Source organism: Phaethon aethereus (genome assembly GCF_964289735.1).
Source record: "Phaethon aethereus genome assembly, chromosome: 12".
Lineage (NCBI taxonomy): Eukaryota > Metazoa > Chordata > Aves > Phaethontiformes > Phaethontidae > Phaethon > Phaethon aethereus.
The window spans coordinates 19,732,344-19,755,381 of NC_138588.1; the positions used below are offsets into that span (position 1 = coordinate 19,732,344).

A 23,038-nucleotide genomic window follows, 5' to 3' on the forward strand; every position below is an offset into this window, starting at 1 on the left:
TCGATGCAGCCATGTCAAGTGATGAGACAATTATGAATCATACCCTATCTAATCAGATCACTGCTTAAAAATACTAACACTAGCAAAACTCCAAACCCAGTCCTATAAAACCCAGGGGAGTTATTCTGTGAATATGTTTTAGGTCATTTGATACTCACTAGCAGTGCTTTCTTTAGCACTCTTTAGCATTCTTTACTTACCCTTTCTGATTTCTGTCTTGCATTTCTTGTAACATCTTCATTGACCACCTAACCTTACTGGTATTAAGTATCAAAATTAGCAGCTAGAGATCAGTATAGGAAAAATTGCGCCTATATTCTCACAAATAATTTCATGCCACTGGATATCACACTGTTTTCTAATACACAGTGAAAACTTTCAGTCTTTGACTTCTGGATTCATGTAGTAATTTCAAAATCAAGTGCACATCCTTTATCTGTTCACACATCTCCTACACTTTTTCGCAGGTACCCCATGAAGATTTGCCAACCAGTTTCTTAGATTAGGTGTGATTTGTGACAACTACATATATGCCACTAACACTGACTCAAGACCAAGCAATTTAAGACAGAGACAGCATTAGGCACAAGGAATCAGCATATAGACTCCCCCTGGATTCTCCGGATATATCTATAGCGCACACATAATTAGTAATTAGTAATAAAAAAGTTAGGACAAGGAATATGTAATCTAGCAGTAGAGTTTCTTCCTTTTTCCTTCATTTTAGAACAGTTCCCTCCTCTGTTTTATTCTACTTTGTCCTAGGGAGTAAGTGCATTTTGAATGTACTTCTGGAAGCAGCAATGTTTGAGGCAGCCGGTTCTGTAGCTGTGAGTCTGTTATTGAGAAAGCATTTTCTTCTGCTCTCAGGAGTTTCATTCCCAAGGACAATAGATTCCTAGCTTCAGAGAAGCATGTTCACCTAGGTAGGCCACAATCAGGAGAGAGACAGTCTCTTCTGTATTGTCTAGGCCAGTTGTACTGATATCAAAGTCAAGGACCAAAGCTATAAATGGCACCTGATACAGTAGGAAGAGAGCTCTGTCTGATGTGTTTTCAAGGCCCTAAGCAAGCAACAAGTCTTTTTGTTAACCACACTGCACTAGATGACACACACACATAATTCTAAACACAGTGGGGAATGGAAACAGCAATAGCTGTTTGTATCTGGACCTGGCCCTCCTCTTCCCCAAAATGCACTTCTTCTGTACCTCATTCTAATTTTTTTTTTTTTTTTTTTTTTAAAACAGCATGCTTTGGATGATACTATAAATGCAAACAGCTGAAGGATTTTGCCTTCTCAGTCAGTAAGTATCCAAGCCCATCCAAAAGTTACCACAGGCCTGATAAAGGAGATTGGCTTCCTTGGAGCACTCAGCTGTGAAGTGCATTTAAAGTGGTCTTACCTATTATTTTAGGCATGTTATCAAATACAGATATCTAACAAATTGTAGAAGGTACAGTCCATCATTAAGAACCAACAATAACAATAGGTCTAAATCAGCATCTTTACCTTCAAATCAAAGTGAGCAATTTTCTTAGAGTGAAGGTAATTCACACCATCCAAAATCTGCTTGATGAATCTGGTTGCTTCCTCTTCACTCAAAGACTCTTTCTGTGCCAGGAAGTCAAAAAGTTCTCCCCCAGAAACTCTGCAAAACACGCCACAAAATGTCCTGTTATCAACCTCATTGTAAAACATAAAATAAATATAAGCACAGAAAACTAAAGTAGCAAAAATCCTCCATACAGTTAGAAAAAGGCCGCTCTTGCAGACAATCTAGAGTTTTCTGTTCTGCTCCCGTGTGTGCCAGAACTTCCTTTTTGGCTTCAGCTCTCTCCCCTGTAAATTAAGGGCTAGCTTTCCCTAATTCATTGATGCTGCAAGGTTTGATTCATCAAGGATTATGAAGGACCAAAAAAGGTATATTGTCTGATGAATCTACAGACATGTACGTATTTCAATAGGTAGACTTCGATGTTAACCACTTCAACTGCTGTTTTTCAACATTTTCATTTTGGATGAGACAGAGGAATTAGAACAACTTGTAATAGTCAACAACTGTTAAAGAATTATTTCTCTTACTGGTTGCCATCAGAAACATGAGGCAGTAAGATCTGCCAAGAGAATCTCTCTTCTCTCCAGAAGAGCCATTACATGGTTCTAATACAAATTCTTGCCTGACATAACTGACAGGAAAGCATTTATTTTGTGCTGAATTTTTAAGAAGGAAGCAGACTGTAGCAGCTTGGAAGGTACCTAAAACTGTTTTCCCAAATCAAGAAAGTGCTATTAGTTACTATAAGTTTTCACATAAAAATTTAAATACATTCCATGCATATTTAGTACATACAGATTTCCATTGCCTTTTTTGTGACTTGTTTTCAGAGGTCCAGCACTATTTTTCTATATGTTATGAAACAGGATGGTCTAGATATTGAATTGGGCATTGTTTGCAGTTGTTATTCATAATTACACCTACATTTATTGTTCCCAGTTCACACTGTCATTGATATTATTGATTTATTCTCATTCAAATTTACTGTTGGGGGTCCCCACAAAGCAGTTGTTGCTCTTGGGCTCAGGTATGCCACCCATCTGTGCTCACCACTCAGAGTGCAAGCACAAGACTTGAGAGATCCAACAGCCATTTTGGAAAACAAGCTTTTGACCCTGTTGTCTGATGAAATACCTGTAAAAACTGGCAGGTTCAAATGTTTTGAGTTAACCAAGTGCTGTGACTCACAGACAAGTTAGATGACACTGTGCACTGCAGAGGTCTTTTGTGCAATCATTCCTCTGACCCCAGCCTCCTACACAACACTGGTGGTGACAAGATGGTGATTCTCGACTCTGCCTCTTTCAGAGCAAACTATTGTGAACAGCCACAAAAACCGCACAGAGAAGTCAACTGCAAACAAGAACACCATGTCAAAAGCCACAAAGATATTGGGCTTATTTCTTAGCTCCTGCTGTTGCTGTGGGTTACAGCATACCCTGCTGTTGCACAGGCAGAGATTTACACAGGGCCTACTGACTTGTGCATTGATTACCGAGTATTTTTTCGCAGCTCCCACATAGTCAGAAACTTTCTAAACAACATGACACTTCACTTGGGCAGAAGTCACCTCACTTCACCTGGGCAGATGTCACTTGATGCTTTAATTATTACAACTAAATGGCTGGCAAACAAAAATAAACTTACATGACCCAGGAATATGTTGCAACTGCTGTATGTGGTTGCCGCCTTCTCCTTCCTATTAATCTCAGTTACTCAGCCTGTGAGACTCTTATTTGGTCTCTGATTTTCTTTTTAGGTGACACATACCAAGGGTCTCACCACTACCATCAGCCTTGCTGGACAGGTTTTGGTTTACCCTGTGCATTTCAGGAGCCAGGGAATACTGTCTCCTTTCCTTATTGTAGTAGGTTTTGGGGCCTTGCTTCATTAGTTTAAAAATTATTACGGCTGACTGACAAGCCAGTAAAGAAATCTGAAAGTAAAGCCTGGTAGTCTCTTGGTGAAATCTGTGTACAGAGAGCAGGCAGGTCCCATTTCCTTAATGACTTCTATTCAAACTGCACTTAAGCAATCACCTCTGGCAAGCTGTATGGCCCCATCATCAGGAAGCCAGCTGTACCAGGATACTTTTCTTGTCCTTTTCTGGAATTTAACCATGTAGGCACACTACTCTCTCTTCCTCTTTTACGCTGTAAAATCTCCTTGGTGAATGTTCCTTAAGGTGGACTCTTTAATCAGGACGAAGAATAAAAAAGCACTCTCCCGGGCCAGAGCAACAGCCCATGTAGCCCAGCCTCTGGTTCTCCAACACCAGCAAAAGAAGATACCACTCAGGGAGAGCACACAAGCTGAGCCACTTTGCAAAAGCCGTTCCCCTCACCTTCCCCCGGCACAAAGGGCTGTACTAAGGATGTTAGAGGATCCCTTCCTGCCTGGAGGCTGGCAACTTTCTTTTGAGGAATCTCCTTTGCTACACCTAGGAATGTCAGAAAATTGTTTAGCTGCCCAGGCTGGAGGCACTTCATTCCCTTTCCCTCTTACTACCCCCAAGAGCGGCCACTTAAAACAGTTGGGTTAGCTGCTCAGGGCACACCAGGGATTTTGCCCCAACGGCAACAACGTCAGCAACATCCTGAACAACCAGCGACACCTAAGGCATCACTGAAGAAACTGTACAGCCCGCAAGAACGAGGAGCACAGGAGATTTACTTGGTAACTCCTTGCTGTAGTTTCCCTCTTCTCTCTAGTTCACACTAACCTTGAATCAGGCTAGGCAGGGGGAACTTCCAAGGTACAGAATACAACATAAAAATACAAAAGCAAACCAAAGAAAGATTCAGGGAGTCTGAAGTCTGTCTGTTACTTAATCAGCAAAAGACTCCCTCTTACAACAACTACACAAGCATTTCATTTTCTGAAGGTCAGAGATTGGCACGCATTACAAACACTACATTAATCTCCAGTCCCTTGTGGTATAGCCTAAGATATTAGGCTAAACGGCAGAGATCTTAAAAGAGTAATCTAAAGGAAAATGCAGTAGAAGAGATGTGATGATTTCTCATTAACAAAGACTCAGGCTTTAAAAACAGGTTTCAGTAAGCTGTACAAAGACAGTGGTAAGCAGTTTAGTGCAGAATCATTCTTATCCAAGTTATGCACCTGAGCTTAGAGAAACCCTCAGGCAGAAGAGACTTAGCAATCCCAAAAGCCAGCCATTATGGAATTCCAGAAAAAAGCAGTTCAGCAGTAACTCCTTTGCAGCAAGACACTCATAACTGCACTACAAGTTACATTTGAACATCCAAGGCGGTGTGTTTGCTAAAGCAGCACCACCTGTAAAAGAGAAAATATTCCTTTCTCAAAGGACCTTAGGTTACAGAAAAATTCCTTCCTCTGGTTCCATCTCTTTCCCTTTTACCGTATCAACTTATTCCCATGATAAACAAAGCAGCAAACAAACGATACCTTTGCTCTTCCTCCAAATTCCAATAAAAGACGAACGACAATGCTGCCTTACTTCTTGGAAACAGCAGTTTATATTGTGTACACTACCTTGACGCTTACCAGTAAAGGAGACTGGCGTATCAATCAAATCTGCCTTTAGGCTGCTTCTGTTTAGGCAAAGCAGCCTCAAGGCAGGGCCCAAGAGAACAGCAAGGTCACAAAAAGCAGTGGAGAGCATATCCCTGAACAACGTGCACAAGGGCGGGCAAACTCTGTACCTGCCAAACTGCACATAACAGCAGTGGACTTGGCAATGCTCTTCCTGGTCCTGAACAGAAGCAACAACACCTGGAGAATCAACCCCTGTGTAAAGAGGAGGTAAGTCTTGCCTGTGCCAGCACAGTGGGTTTTGGAAAGGGTCAACATTTCAGCCAAGTCTCTTTTAAACACTAGGGTAGCTTCTTCAATTAATCAAGAATATTGGAGATATTCTTTTGAAGGTCAAATCCACTGTAGCTTAATGTACGATTAGTTGGCCAGGTGCTGTAACGCTTATTTTGATAAAATGCAGGGAGCATGAGACTCTGATAATCAGAGCGTAAGGAGGAGAGAGCATCTGTTTACAGATAGAATTTCATTATCTTTATTAGCAATTATCATCATCCTCAATTTGTATACAGCAGCTGAACGCAGTGGCCTTAATCAGGTCAAAACTCTGTTGCACCCAGCCTTTTAAAAAGTGCAATAAGCTACAGCCTGACAATAGGACACACAACATGTGTCAGGCCATGTGAGGACAGGAAAAAGCAGACTGCAATGAAATGGGAGATTGTTTCAGCACAAAGTAGCTGCTAGTCAGAAAAAGCAAGCTCCGTTCCTGTCTTCCAGTGCATGGCTACAGAGACCAACTTCTGGCCACAGACATATACTTAAAAATTAACAGATGCTTATCATCACTCATATGCCATCTGCCAGCAGCCACATTAATCTCCAGGAATGCTCCCTGGCCTAAATGCTGGCTCCCCTGGAAAGCTAGTGGTTATTTCCTCTCACTCAGGGATCAAAGCTTCAGTGCCTAGATTCCATACACAAGGTCAAGGGAGGTACCTTAGGGAACATATGGTCTGCATAACTTCAGCCACGGTGTCTCTGTATTTCCTGATTCACACATACAGAAAAATTGCATCATTTACTCATTACCTAAAAATTGTAGTAAGCAGACCACCTCAGGCTGTCTCCTTGCTTACAACTTTACCTTAGTACCACAAACTGACAGATAAAGGATATGTCGTCTTCTGCACAGTTCCTCTAAGACTCAGACCTTTGTAAACTAGATGATACTGATTCCACAAAAGAGCAGGGCAAAGTCCCAAAAAAGCTTAAATTGATGCCTGTCTTCCTTCACTACATGACAGATTTCATGCCCTAGGCCAAGGCCATATATTCTGACCGGCAAAGCTCCATTTATTAGAAGAGCTATTTCCATTCCTGGCCCTGATGAGTACAAGCACACAATTCTACTCCCTGCTTTGTGTGACAGTGTTCACATTTCCCCTGGTTCTCAGTGGAGATTAGGAAGGCTGAGCCACACAAATACCCATAGATATAACTTCGCACATGCATTAAGATAATTTAGATCCCTTTCAACTCCTGAAGGCAGACCAAGAGCACACACTATTAACCGTGGTTCATAGGAGATGCTTTGCACATGTTAATTACATGACCTACCTAAAGCGATGACAATTTGCCGCAGCATCGAACACTTCAGTGTGTTCAGTCTATCTGATAGGCCAGTTACTGACTCTCATCATCTTCCCTTGGTATTGCACACACTAGCAGCCCGGCCAACTGCTGCAGCTGCTCCAGCTCTGCCAAAGCAACTCTTCATTCTTCCGCGATATCACTAGTCCCTTCTCACAAAACCTCTACTTTAGCCTTTCCAGTATAAGCTGAAGTCGCATAAAACAAGAATAACACTTCCAGTGCTGTTTTGATTCATATTGAGCTGCAAGGCCAGGAGGCAAAAATGCTCTTTACACAGAGCAAAGCTCTCCTGGTCAGGCTGGAAAGAGGTATTTTTTTCTTTAAAAAAAACAACCTCCCATTCCTCTTTATTTGTTAGGGTCCTTCTACATCACATAACATTTTACAAAAGTGAAGAAATTCCATAACACATACACTACTGTCAGCATTGAAGTGATTGTGTAAACTTTACCCTCCACACACATTTCAGATTAACGTCACATAACCAACCCCTGCATGAAATCCCCAAAACACAGTGACTTTGAAAACATTTTTAAAATGATGTGACAGCTTTCCAGAACATGGTCAGGTGTGTGTGTCCAAATGGTGGACTTGAAGAATCTCAAGCCAGGCAGTAGAAAGAGGCAAAATATGTTCAAAACAAGGTGTGTTATAAGAGATTACATTATTAACCTGCGGTCTGCATCTGTTTCAAACATTTCACCTCAGTTCCATCAAACGTACAGGAAGGGCAATAGAGTGTGAGCAATACCTGATGTCTTTGGGATGTAGTATTTCTAGGCTGATGAAACAGCCAAATAGAATTCATGCAGGTAATTTAATAGCTATTGCAATATCAAAAAGCAATTTTGATACTGCTTCATAGTCTAATACAGCATTTCTCTACATAGTAACACAGATTAGTCAGGTTCACTCACTTCCTTTCAGTCAGTAAGACTAAATACAGACAAAAGCATGAAAGGTGACTCCCCAAAATTCAAACTCATGTTCCAACTAAGCAAGGGCTCCTTAGCCAAGGCTTTGTTAAGATGATTCCTGACTGTACCTCCAGCTTCCCTGGGCTGTGTATTTATTCTTCCAGGCAGGGATATATGCACAGGTTCTGCAGAATAAGCCACTGTCCCCTCAGCCTAGACAGAGAAGCTGCTGCTAGCTGGTTTTAAATCTCTGCTTAAACAGCACAAACCAGTTTGCATTACATAGCCAAATATGTCTGATAGTCACCCTAAACCAGCAGCCTCTCTATCCCATCGGTCACAATGCAGGGGTGAGGCTACAGCAGTCCACAGATCCACTGGTTGGGAGGTTCCCTTGTTAGCAGGACCTAAGTGGCAGGGGTTTTCCCCATCACATGGTGGCACAAGAGATGAGTAAGCAAATTTCCTTCACTTCCACTCTGCTGCTATTCATCCTCAATAGTCAAAGTCTAGGGATTAAAAAAAAACAACAAACTTTTCCCTTGCCTCCTCCCCTCTTTTCCCCTAGTCTCCTCTAAATGAGGAAAATATGGGAATAGTGAGAATGGCTGCAAATTGTGCAAGGGACTTGACAGCTTCACATGGATTGGAAGAGATGAAAGCAGAAAGAAAAATGAAATGAGCATTCAGTGGCCATTTGTGCTTCCTCCAAGGTTCATGTCAGGGCAGCACTAGGCAGACATGAGGTAATCGCTCTATTAGTAAATTGTTTTCAAGTTGATAACCCTCCCTGGCTCAGGAACAATGGGCCCAGCTGATATTAAGGCACACCTGTACCCCCAGAGCACATGGATGAACTTTACCAGCAACCTCATTCCATTCTCCTGCCAAGATCTGCGAGGCCTCAGAACACAACAACTCCATTTTAACAGTACCTCTGTGTTCTGGCAGCCTCTGCAGCCGTTTCCGGTTCCTATTTACCTCATCCTACCCCAGCGGATAGGAAGTCCCCTTACTCACAGCTCAAGGATGAGGACCACATCCGTCTTGTTCTCATAGATGTCATGCAACTTGATGATGTTGGCGTGCAGAATCTGCTGCAGAATAGTAACCTCCCGTTCAATTTCCTCACGTCTCACTCCGCGACGACTGGCCCGACTCTGACGTTTCTTAATGAACTTAGCAGCATACTCCATACCGGTGCTTTTTTCGCGACATTTCTTCACTATAGCAAACTGGCCACTGCAAAAAGAAGATGGTAACAAAAATTCTCTCAAAGCTTTCATATTATCGCAGCTTCCCAAATAAGCCATTCATATACAGAGTTTTATCCCGCAACCCCTGAGCCACACTGCTAACCATACAAGCTTGTTCTTGCTACAAAGTGAGGACTGTCAGAATTCTGCAGTTAAAGTCACTAGAGCATTAACAAGGTAGCCTCCTGCTGTGTTTGAAATTTAGCAAAAGCAAGCGGTGTCTGACATGAAGGGAGCACAGATGTTACAATCTCTAAAAAACAGTTCATGTTTAAATGAGTAAGATCTGTCTCAAAAGATTCAAATTAACCACTCCTTCACTGGGTAATGCTTAAGGCACTCAAGTCCGCAACACACCACTGGATGTTCTGAAAGGACACGCATGCATTGAAGTATTTCCCTCAAGAATAATCTCTCAGAAAAGAACTCAAAGGACTCCTAACCCTTTGGAAAGGTAGAACTGGTCTTCAGTAAGCAATTTTCAAATAGGAGAAAGGTTTATTCGTATTTCTGCACTTCACTTGAGAATTTAGCTGTAAATGTTACCTAGAGTAAGCGCAACTTTCTCACAGCACTTCAAGGATAAAGAATTTCCCACCGTACCAAACAGTAAATTGGCTGCATTAAAGTTTAAAAGGCACGTAGCTGCCATTTGCCAATAAAATTTTCCTCACCGTGGCTCCTGAAGTAAGATATTTCAGTCCAACTGTAGTATTTCCCCCTTATCTCCTAAGAGGGAATCACTTGGAGGTCAGATGATTAACTTAACAGCAACCCTGGAGGTTGCAGCCCTATGTCAGTGGCAGGAACCTTTCAAGACGAGACAGTTCTTACTGCCTCTTCAACAGGAAAGTAGGGGACCCTGCTTTTTTGTTCTTTGTGTGAGCTTTTCTTTATTCATCATGCCCTCGAGAGGCGCTTTTTGAACTTAGAGAAGGCACCACCTCCACAGTGTTGATGTTCCCTCCTTCTCAATTGTCTTCTGAAAAAAATAACTAATCAAGTTGAGAGATGTCTTATCAAAATTAAGAAAGAAAGGTGGTCTGCTTTATCTGCAGGATTCAAGTACTATGGATTCTACATAAGGCAAGAATGTGGAATAAAGAGTGATTATTCAGAGGATCCTTTTGCTCATCCCATTTGGTCAGGACAAGGACAACTGTGTTGTATCTTAGGAATGTTTAATCCCACTAAAACCATCAGAGACATACAAACAAGGAAATTAAACCATAAGCTTTTATCATGTGTTTGCATGTAGTCTACACAAGACCTGTTAAGAGAACTACTTGTACCTCACAAAAATGAAGGGAAAAGGATGGTCTGTAGCTAAAGTACTGGAGGGATTTGAGCGATCTGAATTCTGCCATAAATGCATTGTATACTCTTTAGCAATTCACTTTTGACCCATCAGCAACACAGGAAAGAGACCTTCTTTCTTCCATGCAGTACGCCTACACGTACTTGTGCGCTACTTAGCACAAAGGTGTCTATCTCAGTTTGCTGCTACTGTAACAGTGTAAGTGTCCTTAACACTGTTAAGGACAAACAGTGCTGTGCCACGCAATGTAATATGCTCTTGTCTAAAGTGACTCTGAAAAGCAGACAAAAATCACACTTAAACAGAAACACGTTTCTTTTCATGGAGGATCACTTGGCAGATTTAAACAAACACCTGTAGCTTTTTAGGTTTGATTTAAACTTGTAATACTCAAATTAAGCAAAGAGTAGTAGGCATATGCATTTAAATATATATATTAACTCCTTAGGTTGATTAATAGAGGCCTACATACTTATTAGTCTGAAGTTATGTGAAACATGTATGGCTTGAGGTTTCAACACAAACTCTAAATTTCAACTACTCTTTACTAAAATCAAAGTTAGGATAAAGATTTTTCACAGAATTCATGCAAAATTGCCTTGTTTGGACACAAACACTCTCCAATTCTCAAGTTTTCCTTAGATCTTAAAAAAGTGAAACTTAAACTGACACGTTTAAAAAAAAAAAAGAAAACCTAGGTTCAAGCACAAAAAGCATTGATGTTCATTCTTTCAAGCAAAACTGATGCAGCCTCAGTGCTCTCCTAGCTCATGCACCTGCAGCTCAAGTAACAATGAGGAGTAAGAGCACTTGGTCTCGACATAGACTTAAGTCAGTCCAAACATAACTGAGGTCAATCCATTCCATTCAGGGTGAGTTTCATTCACTTGCTACTCTCTCTCATTGCTCAACAGGAAGTCCAGTATTTTCACTGATTCAGTGAATTCAGTAATTTCATACAAAGTATTAAAATAAACTACATTAATTTTTAAACAAATATGTATGTTCTGATGAGACTTCCAGTACCTAATGGTACTTCAGAATTTTTTATTATTTTTCCTTTCCATGACTAACTGTCATGGTTTAGCCCCAGCCAGCAACGAAGCACCACGCGGCCGCTCACTCGCTCACTCCCCCACGGTGGGACAGGGGAGAGAATCAGAAGAGTACAAGTGAGGAAACTCACAGTTTGAGATAAAGACAGTTTAATAGGGAAAGCAAAAGCCGCAGATGCAAGCAAAGCAAAACACGGAATTCATCCACTACTCCCCATGGGCAGGCAGGTGCTCAGCCTTCTCCAGGGAAGCAGGGCTGCATCACGTGTAGTGCTTTCTTAGGAAGACACGCCATCACTCCGAACTTCCCTCCACCCCCCTTCCTTCTTCTTCATCCCAACTTTATATACTGAGCATGACGTCGTATGGTATGGAATACCCCTTTGGCCAGCCTGGGTCAGCTGTCCTGGCTGTGTCCCCTCCCAGCTTCCCATGCACGCCCAGCCTGCTCGCTGGCAGCCCAGCACGAGAAGCTGGATAGTCCTTGAATACTCAGCAACAACTCAAAACATCAGCACATTATCAACATGTTCTCATCCCAAATCCAAAACACAGCCTCACACTAGCTTCTGTGAAGAAAATTAACTCTATCCTGGCTGAAACCAGGACTCTATTAGATCTGGACATGATGTGTAAAGTACATAATAAAATGGGACACTGAATTTGAGCTGGTGGAAAGCAAGGAGCTAGTGGGGAAGTATTGTAGTGGCAAGAAGAACTGTCAAGGAGAATTACTCTAGTAGCAGCGTTAAGAGATTGTGTTTGGTGAGTCTGATGGCAGGCTGCTTCTGACAAGTCTTGGAGCAGTGTCTCTGCAATACAGTCTACAAGAGTATGAATGGAAGGAAAAGTTGACTACTTTTGTTTGGACACCAGTTAAAGGACCTCATAGCCTACCTGAGTACATCTGCGATTTCAACTAACAAGAACACTTCATTAACACCTAAACCTCCTCTGCCAGAAAGTTGTTGTTATTTCTTTTTCCATTGCTAGATTACAGGAGAAATTTATCAAATTCCTTTTTGGCACAGGGAAAGAAAAAGACCACAGAATCCACCTTGCAAATAGGCCAGGTATGTACTGTTACAAGCACTGCCATGGTGGTGAATCATGCCAGATAGCTGGAGAATTGAGCCTATGGATAAGGTCACACGCTTCAGTCTGCTTTGTTTAAGTGTACGGTGCATCTTGTGATAGCAGTGAGGCGAAAAACTGGCAAGCCATGAAGACAGAACAGGACTTTAGTTAAATAAAGTTTGGCTAAAAGTATTGCTCCATGGAAGCTGCCTTTTGTTTTGGCAACTTGATATCAAAAGGGGGGTGGGGGGCTAAGCAAGAAGAGGCTGTTGGCTGATATGTGCAGAATTTTGGTGATTTAGAGGCAAGGAACCCCAGCTCACATCCATGCTCTGCCCTTTTCATAGTAATTGGAATGAAAAACATGGAAACTTTAAGCCTACCACGTGTACTCCATATCCTACCAGGCATTCCTTAGTCAAAAAAGGCTCAGGTTTTATTAATAAATATTTGATAGAATCATACTTCTGCAAAAAACATAAAAAATATTTCACTGCATTTCCACCAAAGAGAAGAATAAATTTTACAGTTCTAGGAAACTACATGGCCAGGAAGCCTTAGTCAGTTGACTATGGCCAGGATAACTGAAAACTGAGGCCGGGAAGCCCTCTGAGAACAGTATCGTCAAATATTACCCTTGCCTGGCATGTGTAAAGCCTAACAGGTATGGAAGCTCCTACCACCAAAAGAACTATCTTACCCAAGCCCTCGTTCTCCTCAGATTCATGACTCTCTGCAGACGTCCAACCACTTTACAAACAGACAAAACAGGACAGTGAGCTCCTTTTTATACTCAAGAGTAGCCCCGCTCTACCCTGCCATCATGCACTGTATGTCTAAGATCTCACCCTGCAAAAATTGGCAGGTCTCCAGTCCCAGAATACACGTTTAGTATCAGATACTTCCTTAGTCAGGGCATTATATCCAGACTTGCAAGGAAAAGACTCATCTTACAGATAACCTTAACCTTTAGCTACTGTGAATTTATCAGCCAGGATCTCTTTATAAGAATCACAAACACTCATTAAGTGCAACCCCCTATGACTACACTGTAGAAGCACTGAGCTGTTATTGTTTTCAGTATTATTATATCCTTCACTGGCTTGGCAAATGAGAGATGCAAGTACAGTTGGAACTTAAATTATGCAGCGTACACAGCAATTATATTCAGAACCTTATAATTATATAATGTACTTAGTACTTCATTAACACAGACATCTGGTTGGAGTCTGTCTTAAGCCTACAATGGCAGAGAAATTAAAAATCAAGGCTGTCACTTGGTGCTCGCTCGTTCTCAAAAGCTAACTCTCCACGGCAGAGGCAGCCTCTCATTTCAAAGGGTTCAAACAATGCCAGACAGCCTGAAGCTGTTTTTCATTTTCATATATATCCTAAATACATCTCAGAAGAGAGGTAGGAATAGATAGGACAAGTGTACCTATCCCTTTAGGAATAATCAATCACAAATGGAATTGAGACTGCAGCCATTTGTCAAATCCATTGATTCATTCATATTTCTGCCTCGTGATTTTATCGTTACATGCAAACCCTAGAGACCTTGAGAATAAAATTCCTGCTACAAAATCCCCAAACTTGCCTTAAACATCCTGCTAAAAGAGTTTGTTCTGTAGTGCTAGGAGCTGTTTATGTAAAACATTGTGGGTTTCATGGGGTTTTTTATTTGCCTGTTCGTTCATTTTTTGCAAGACGTGCATCTTGTTTGGTCCAGACTTTCCAAAGAGACATGCTACTAATGTTGCTGTGTTTGCTTCCTTGCATTCACTCTGGGGACATAAATTTTGCCAGCAAAGTTCAGGGAGAAAATATTATTTTATTACTGCTTATTATGGGAATGAACACAGTCACTTCTGCATTTAAAAAGTCCAATGATACTGTACATTTTTGTTTACTTAAAAGCCTACAAAAAGACAAATGACACAGCACAGAAATTCTCATCTTCCCCTTTGGCATATTTATAGTCTGGGGCAATTGCTCATAACATTACCCCTTCCCCTGGAATCTCCTATTTCCCCCCTAAACGCGTACCCACGAACATACACTCTACTTCCTCCTACCCCAGTCTTTATTGCGCTTTCCTTTGCCCTTAAAAACAGGCTTTTGCAACAGGAGGCAATTTGAGACTGAGCACAAGAGGCTGCAAGCCACAAAGAACGCACAGTTTCTTAGCCAAGGACGTTTAAGAGAGTTACAAGTAATTAGCCACGACACATAGCATAGGGTAGCATTTAGCAGCATATAGCTCTACTTTTCTACCAGACACAATGAATAGTTCATGTGGAGGCCCATGCACCTATGAAAAAAAGAGGATGTCTCTCTGGTATTTTACAGCCACAGCCAGATACACTTTGGATTTCTTGTTAACTATAGAGAGCTCGTAAAGTCAAGGACCAAGACGACAGCATTCCTGCACCTCCTAATGCATTTGCGTTCAGCACCCAAGAACCAACCAGCATCAGCTTCCCAAAACTTGCAACCTAGACCAAGCAAAAAGTGGAAGAAAGGAAAGTATGTCTCTCTGACACCTACATTGACAGCACTGAGAAATTAAGCCATTTACTTAATTTCACATGGGGAGTCTGTGGCTGATCTTAGACTTGAAACTAATTTTCACAAGCTCAGATGTTCAAATTTCAGCAAAATGACTTTGCCAAAATTTGTGGGTTTTAGTAAATCGCTGAAATGGAGATGACTTGGATCATAAACAGGAGTGTTTACAACACACACAAGATAAGCTCACAGACTGACACTTCCTAATTATTTTTTTTTAAAGTGAAGTTTGTTCCCTTTCAGAAATATTTTGGACAGCTGTACAACACTGTGGGAGATTGAACACAGGTAGTCCTCAATTGTGGTAACAGCTCAAGAGTATATACAATAGCAGCTGCAACCTGTCGCTTATAATATAATTAGGTACAACATCAAATCTGTCCATCATTAATAAGGGAATTTATCCTAGCAATGAAGACAACCTGCTATTCACATTGCTACTATCATCTAGGAGATTTATCTCTGTGTTCTTATTCAGTGACAATATTACTGGGTGGTTTTGGAGTCTATTTTCAGAAACATGATTTAGAGGAGCACAAGTTCAGTTTATTTAATTGTTGCACAGTTCAGGAGAGGATGTGGAAACGATGCGGGGAAGAGAGAAACTGGACAAGCCAGAATAACAGGATAACTTCTTGCTCTTTTTTCAAAGTTTATTTTTAATACTGGTTCTGGAGGGTAATGCTCTGGGGCAGAATTGGCTTGAGAGCATGACAGAAGCACAGCCTGCCGGTTTTCAACGCCTCAACGCATCGCAGTGGTATTGCTACAGAGCATTAGAATAGAGAGAGTTTTTAGGCAACTGTTTGTATAGGTAGTGGGCTTATATGAATCTTCCCCTGATATTCCAGAAACAGCACATCGCTGAGTAGCTGTCATGAAACACTGAAAACATGTAAACAAAATACTGAGATGACAGTACAGGTTACCTGAGTCCAAACAGGCTCTCTCCAGCCAGAGGGGGGAGAAGTCAGGAAGCTGATTTTGTCTGTCATTTGAGAAGATCAAACCATTTCTTCCCCAAATACCAAACATATGTTCCCTTTCTGCATGTTCAGTCTATTTCTTTTTGTCCTGTCCATATTCATCTTAATTTCATTCATTAGAGAAGTCTAAGAAAGAGGATTTTTATTATTATTATTATCTTTTGGTAGTAGTAAAAACTTGAAATTTCCATAAAATAGATGATACATTAAAACATGTTGGCAGATACTTCTCAAAGAACTCTTTGAAAAAGCGTAAGTGAATCTGGCAAAGGACAGTGCTCTGGCATTCTGCCAATCAAGAGGCAACACTGAATTCCCTAAATGAGCCAGGACAATTTACTTTGGAACAGATTTGCAAGGGATTTTAGGCAGCAACCTCCCACTGACTTCAACAGTAATTAGGTTCCTTGAAAATTAGGTTCCTTGATTGAAAATAACACCTTATTCTTCTGTACTTAATTTCCCAAAGTCTGCAAAATGCAGGTAACGCTACTGGAAAAATGAAATAAAATTATAAGGGGTAAGCTGGACAGCTGGACCTACAAATTAATTGCAAGTTTCTAGACATCATTAGAATTACAATTGTAATCATTCATATTTTCATTCACCAGGTGTTCCTGCACAAGAATACGTGACCAGAAAGGAAACGAAAATAAAACCTAACAGCACCTCAACTAGTCTTTTAACTGCCTAGATTCACATGCAGATTCCTGCAAACGCAAGATAGTTTAGTTTAACAGTTCTTCGCGCAGAGCGCCTGCAAACTCAGTTGGCGATCTGAGCATTTAGTTGGGATTCCTTTTAGTTCCAACGTGGGAGGTGTCTGCTTGAGGCTGGAGTTTGCAACGAGGAGCCGCTCGGCTCAGCAATGCCAGCAGTATATGGCCAGGCTGTTGGAAGGGTGCAATCACAGCCTACTGCACAGAGCAAAACACAGCAATACATTTCCACACAGGTTTTTTTACTTGAATAGTGCCATAAATGTCTATTATTCTTTTTTGATGTTTGTTTTGGCCTACAGTGGGTATAGGGAGGTGAAAATTCAAAAAAAAAAAAGTGAAAGTTGCCTCTCTTCATTTGAGAAGAACAGAAAACAGCAATCTAAAGTACACCAAGCTACAGTAGCATGAACACGGTAATACTGACATCAACGCATTTGGTACTGCTGCAGCAGGCAGAAAAGTTAATTAAACTAGAGTGGACACAAGCAAATGCTTGTAAGGGAAGGTGGAGATGACCTTCCACTCCCCTTGATCTTCTCCTCCCTCACATGTTTTGTTGTTGCTTATTATGTTTTAGCAAGGTTACACTGAGCTCTTCCTAGCCTATTTCAGTTCTTGCTCAGATGTGCACTTCTCTCAAGATTGAAGCAGACTTAAAACCACTGTTGGTAAGCCAGCCAGCTGGTTTTAACAGTATAATTACATTCCAGCCAACGTAAGGGCCTTGAAGGAAACTTCTCACACCAGAAGTCTCAAAGCCGTACAATGTAGGAAGACACCAACACTCAAGCCTGATGGCAGTTCCGAATTAGACTGGTTACTGGGAAGGTAAAAGACACACTGGAGAACCTTCACATTTTTGAGTGATCCTGTTTAAGCTGCTGCCTCTCCACACACCGCAGAAAACAAACACCTAGGTACCGAGCTCAGCTTGGTCAGAAAGTGGGGCTGCCTCAGGCACGTCACTTCATCCATCTACCTTACAGCAATACCTTGAAAACAGCAGTTGGATCCATGGGACAGAACTAGACGGTTCTGACTCATACCTTCATCAAATTATGAACACGCAATTCTGACTTAAATTATTTTCTACAGAAGACTAGGGTAAACGTTTCAGCCTCACAGCATCCTTCTCCACTACCAAAACACGCTTTATGTATCTAAAACCAAGATTTGGAGCACAACAACATACACAAGGCACCATGTCATAAAAACCAACAGCTTACTATAGGAACGAGCTTACAGGAAAACTGAAAAAAAGAGCTTCCACGATAGAAGATGTTCACAGTTTGAGTAAGAACACGAATTTTGTGTTTGTCCTCCTTTCTTCACATTTGAGACATTCAGTTGTGGAAATGCAAGTCTAAAAACGTTTATTTGCTATTACAAACCCTTCCCCAAACAGAGTCAAACAACACAATTCACGTATGAGGTTGCCTGTGCTCAGGAAGCCAAAACACAGCCTAGAGATCTAATTTTAGGTTTACTAGACTTTGCAAAGTTTGCCAGTTGTTGCCTCTCTCTAATTGGATGATAAATTATGTTGGGTCCCTTGACAGCAAGGAAAAAAAAAAAGTGACACCCTATCCAGTGTCATATATTCTCTCAGCTCTGAAAATAATTTTATTTATATTTACTGACACCCATCAGTTACTTTACAGTCTATGTCATAAGCCAAGTCAGCTTCACCTTCTGTTAGCATCACATCATCCTTTCTCCAGTGAATGAGCTTACAGCAACCTTTGCTTTGATTTTGCATAATCTACAGTTAGAAGCAAGTAAAAATCCTAAAAATATATTATGAAATGATTCTGTGTACATTCTTAAATTAATACACATAAACATAATCACAGACAATAGTGTCTAGCTAACCTGAACGTAGAACTTCTCTAGATTCAAGAGGCTGCCCTTAGAGGTCAGACACAATGGTTTATTTAGTTTCAGAAAAGAAAGGTCATTTATTCTCCGTGACAACAATCGGTTTCATGTCAACAGTTTTGTTCATCATGCCTTTTCGCCACTATTAAATTCAGGTTGGTTTTAACTGGCAATCTCAAGCTTAGAAAGTCTGCATCTTATTACTTTTCCATCTTTATCACTCCTACTTCTTTTTCTTGGAAAAACTACACTAATAATTTTATCCTTTCATAGTTGCACTTCTGTTAACTTTCAAAGCAAAGCCCTTGAGAATTCCTGCTGAATGCCTTTCTTAAAAAAACTTCAAGCCTGAAAAAGCTGGTTTCCTCTCAAATTTAAGCGATTCGAGCAATTGCTCTACCGCACACAATTTTATCAAGCTGAATACTCTCCTCCCTCTTCCCTTACACTTCAGAAATTACTTCTGCTACTTGTAATTGCACTGGCATCCTCTTCTCAGCAGAGAGGACAGGAGTCTGTTGGTAACTTCTACAACCCATTTGTATGCTCTCAGCTCATTTATGAAACACAGCTCAACCAAAGGCCACGCAAGATGAACAAAATACATGCATAAAAGCACTTTCCTTGAAGTTTTTTATAGGAAGTCTGTGGTCACAGCCATAAAGAACTGGAAGCCTTCTGCAAATGGACTAGAGCAGTAATTTGTAGTGTGTATTATTTTTATAGACTTTTTTCAGTAGACAGGATTTGGTACAGCAGAAATTTAATTTAAGCAATGAATAAATAGTATGTCCAACAGCACAGTATTTACAAAGAAACTAGAGTACGATAGCTGAAACAACAAAACAGAAATCTTAGCATGGCAAGGTCACTGAAGGGAAAGTGCCTTGCTGTTTCTGTACGACTTCACGGAATGAAATAAAAAAACCCCAAAACGTTAATCTGTTAAATACTCTGCTGACACCTCTTACAACTCCTCAATAAAGAGCTTTAAAAATAAAATTGTCACAAATGTCACTGTACTTCCTGTTTAAGCTGCAAATAAAAAGTGAGTTTGGATTTGTTTGGTGGTGATGGTGGTTGGTTTTTTTCCCCCACACAAAATGCAAACAAAGTGGCTACCTCTCCTAAAGCAACTACATAGAACCTAAACTGTGGCTGATGCCAGATTATGACAGAATGATCTAAAACTTTTCTTAATAGAGTATTTAACAGGAATTTTGCTGGGCTACTAGAAAGTAGATAAATTCTTCACGTGTGTGAAAGGTACAGAAGTAAATCCAATTCACAATATGCTATGGATCTCTTAAACCTTTCATGCACGATTATCATAGAAATATCACTAACTTACCACAGCCCTGTGATATAGACTGGAAGAAATGTTTTATGATATGAGAAACAACTCCCATGACTTCATTTCAGGGAAGTGTCAGAGTGACTTCTAACCACACCAGTTAATGTTATAGAGAGAAGTATCACAATACCACTACTCTAACAATATGCTAATTTTTAAGCCTAACTAGATGCACTACTTTATATAGAAAGATAAAAAAAAAATCAGCCTGCCACTTTTAAACACAGTGGAATTTTCACTTACAACCCATGTTTTTACTAACTGATTGTACTGTACTCTAGATACAGTGACTTTACAGGGCAAGTTTCAATATTCATGACAGGGAAGTGCTGAACACCTGTGGACATACACTGTGTCTGATAATGTCACCATCTGGCACCCTTCATCCACTTCTCTTTACAGCTCATGCAAAGGTAACCAACACATCCTTGACCAAAGAAGATCTCTGTGTCCACTGCCAGAGGAGAGTCAGCACTAGAGGAATATGGACTCAAACAGAAAGATCTAGTTTACGGGAATAACTAGAGAACAAATAAACCATTTGAAATTAAAAGCAAGATTTAATAAAACTTAAGTTTCTGAACAAGGCTATGAATTATTACACGCTATCAATAAAGTAACACGTTATCTGCATTACAGCCAATTAATGCCTTAAGGACCATTTTGGGCCATTAGCCCTGAGTCACATGAAACCGTGCCACCTACTACTGAGTCATCACCAGCATCTCCTGAAGCTGTTAAATGTTTTTGGAAACTTCCCAATCACGCAGCCACAAGCCATGTGGCCCTTATCAGCTCCTGGAGGAACAGAGTCTGCAGTGATATAGCATGAGCCCAGCAGTTCTGGCAGTTCCCGACAGCCTGGCAAGCATTTTATGTGATCTGAAGCTCAAGAATAAAACGCACATGATAAAAATTTTTCCCCACTTATCACACTTCGCTTTTTAGATTGAGTATCAGCTCTTGGAGTGGTAATGAACAGAGTCCAGAGACCTAGGGAAGGTCAAAGCTGACTCATGCTCAGCAGGAGTAGCTGATTTGATAAGCTGTTCCTCCTGCTATGTGGAGCAACACCAGTGCATACGTAATATGCATGCAGAAGGTCAGCACACTGTACCTTTGTGTTTAAAGGTCCAAATCCAGCTAGATATGGACTGAATGTAATATGCCTGGGAGCAGATAAATTGCAAGAGGGTAGCAGTATTATGATTAAACGATTTTTCTCCTTCCTCATGTAAGAAACAGATGGAAATCATGCTGGCTTTTTAATCAAGATTTTAGGAAATTATCTGTAAAGCCAAAACCACAAAGGTTGCTGAAACTCCCCTTTCACTGCTCTTTGTGGAGTCTTCTGGTCTGCCAAAATAAGAGGTGGAAGTTACCTTCTCATCTTGTTTAATCTTTAGTGTATTGAAGTAAACAATCTCCTCCAGCAGCAGGACAGCACAAAAGCAACATTATTTGTTCCCTCTACTCTTCCTACGCAGAAAACAGACAGATCAATGGAAGTTCTCTCTTTGTGAGGATTACAGATCCACAAAACTCAGATATTGAGGTTAAGTACTCTCTCTCAGAACCTGTAGATTCTGTAGTGAGTGAAGATTTACAAATCCTCGCGTTAGGATACGCAGTCACCCACTTACGGCATAACTGAATCTGCATTATGGGCTGCCCAAAACAGGCCAGTGACTCCAACCCAAACATGCCAGCACTAGATAGAACAAGTCTAGCTGTTTGAGTGATTTTATATGTGTCATCTCACCAAAGCATCACTGTGTGCGATGCTCAGCTATTACAACAGGTCTTTACTCCGGCTCAAAACCGCTAATGTAGAGTTTTAACAATACTTAATAGATGTCACCTGAGCTAAATTAAGCTTGGCCATCAGACAAGTATCTGCAAGCCCTGTTCCGCATAAAACACTAATAATTTGTCCAATGCTTTATCATTGTTAGTCCAGTGGTGAGCTGCACTGTTTATGTGTACTTTTACTCATAAGTAACATTTTTTCATTGCAAAAGCATGGAATGAATACCATAGTCTATTTTCTCAGCTGTTCAATTTTCCATCTGCTTTCTACTGTGATGCAAAGTGGAAAATATAATTTTATTTTTACAGAAATGGCAAAGCAAAGACTGGGATTAGGCTTAATAGTCCGTGGTTAAAGACATTACTAACTTTGAGCTTTCTGAGCACTACCCACTGGGGTCACTCGGCTCTAATTATACTTTCTAAAGCCAGATACAGATTGAGGACTGAGATCACTCCCATCATCAAGATGGATGCTGGTAATAAGGAATTCACTTGAAAAAAATGCATGACTTTGTTACTAAGTAAGGCTAAGGCCAGTTCTAAATAACGAAGGCCAGTTCTTCTCAGTTACTGTAGGTAGAGCAGCTTTGTTATTTGAAAAACAAACAAAAACTCCCACCATTTTCTCTGCACTTTCTGTAACAAATCAAACATTTTTTAAACAGTTGAAAGAACACTGAAAACTAGCATGGAAATCTGTTTAAAAAGGAAAAAGATTGAGATGTCTCACTCTGCTAGCAGGAGTAAAAAAATACAAAAATAGTGACTTTATCAGACAGCCGATTACAATCATAGTGATGGTGACCAAGTACCGATGCCAAAACTGTTTCAATATACATCAAACACATGACATAGAAGATTTTCATAACAAGAAATAGTAATAGAGGTGCTGGTTAATGCTCAATAATTAAACTTACGTTTTGCATCAAAAGCAAAAGCTTGCTTTATGTGTGTTGTAGAAAAAATAATCCAAAGTTATTCTTGCAAATTTAAAGAACTAATTCAAATTATAAATTAATCTAAGACCGGAGTTAAGGTTCATGTTTGAGAGGACCCAATATTGAACAATTTCTATAGATAGGAAAAACGTCCTTGGTATGAAGGCACTGTGTGATGTGTGTTAAGGGTAAATGTCCTAGCTGCAATCACACCCCTCTGTTTACTAGGGAGTCCACCTAGCTGGATGACATGACTTTTTATCACGCATTCCCAAGTTCCTCCCCTAGAAAGAATACATCAGTTATCTCTGCTTTTTGTTTTCATTACGTAAATAAATATTTACCAGTTACACTGTCAGAACAGCGATTATGTGCCAGGCCCCAAGGTCCCATTACCACTGGTAAAGTGTTGCATTTGCTGTCCTT

The 23,038-nt window shown here is 40.6% G+C and overlaps 1 protein-coding gene across 1 annotated transcript in view; it reads right to left on the reverse strand.

Moving 5' to 3' along the window:
* DAPK2 (death associated protein kinase 2) overlaps nucleotides 1-23,038 on the reverse strand; it is a gene marked incomplete at both ends in the record, with an annotated part of 38,945 nt that overhangs the window by 10,432 nt on the left and 5,475 nt on the right. The window contains 2 exons of the mRNA XM_082005458.1: nucleotides 1,514-1,652; nucleotides 8,669-8,890. Coding sequence (XP_081861584.1) covers nucleotides 1,514-1,652; nucleotides 8,669-8,890 — 361 coding nt within the window. The remainder of the gene's footprint in view (nucleotides 1-1,513; nucleotides 1,653-8,668; nucleotides 8,891-23,038) is intronic.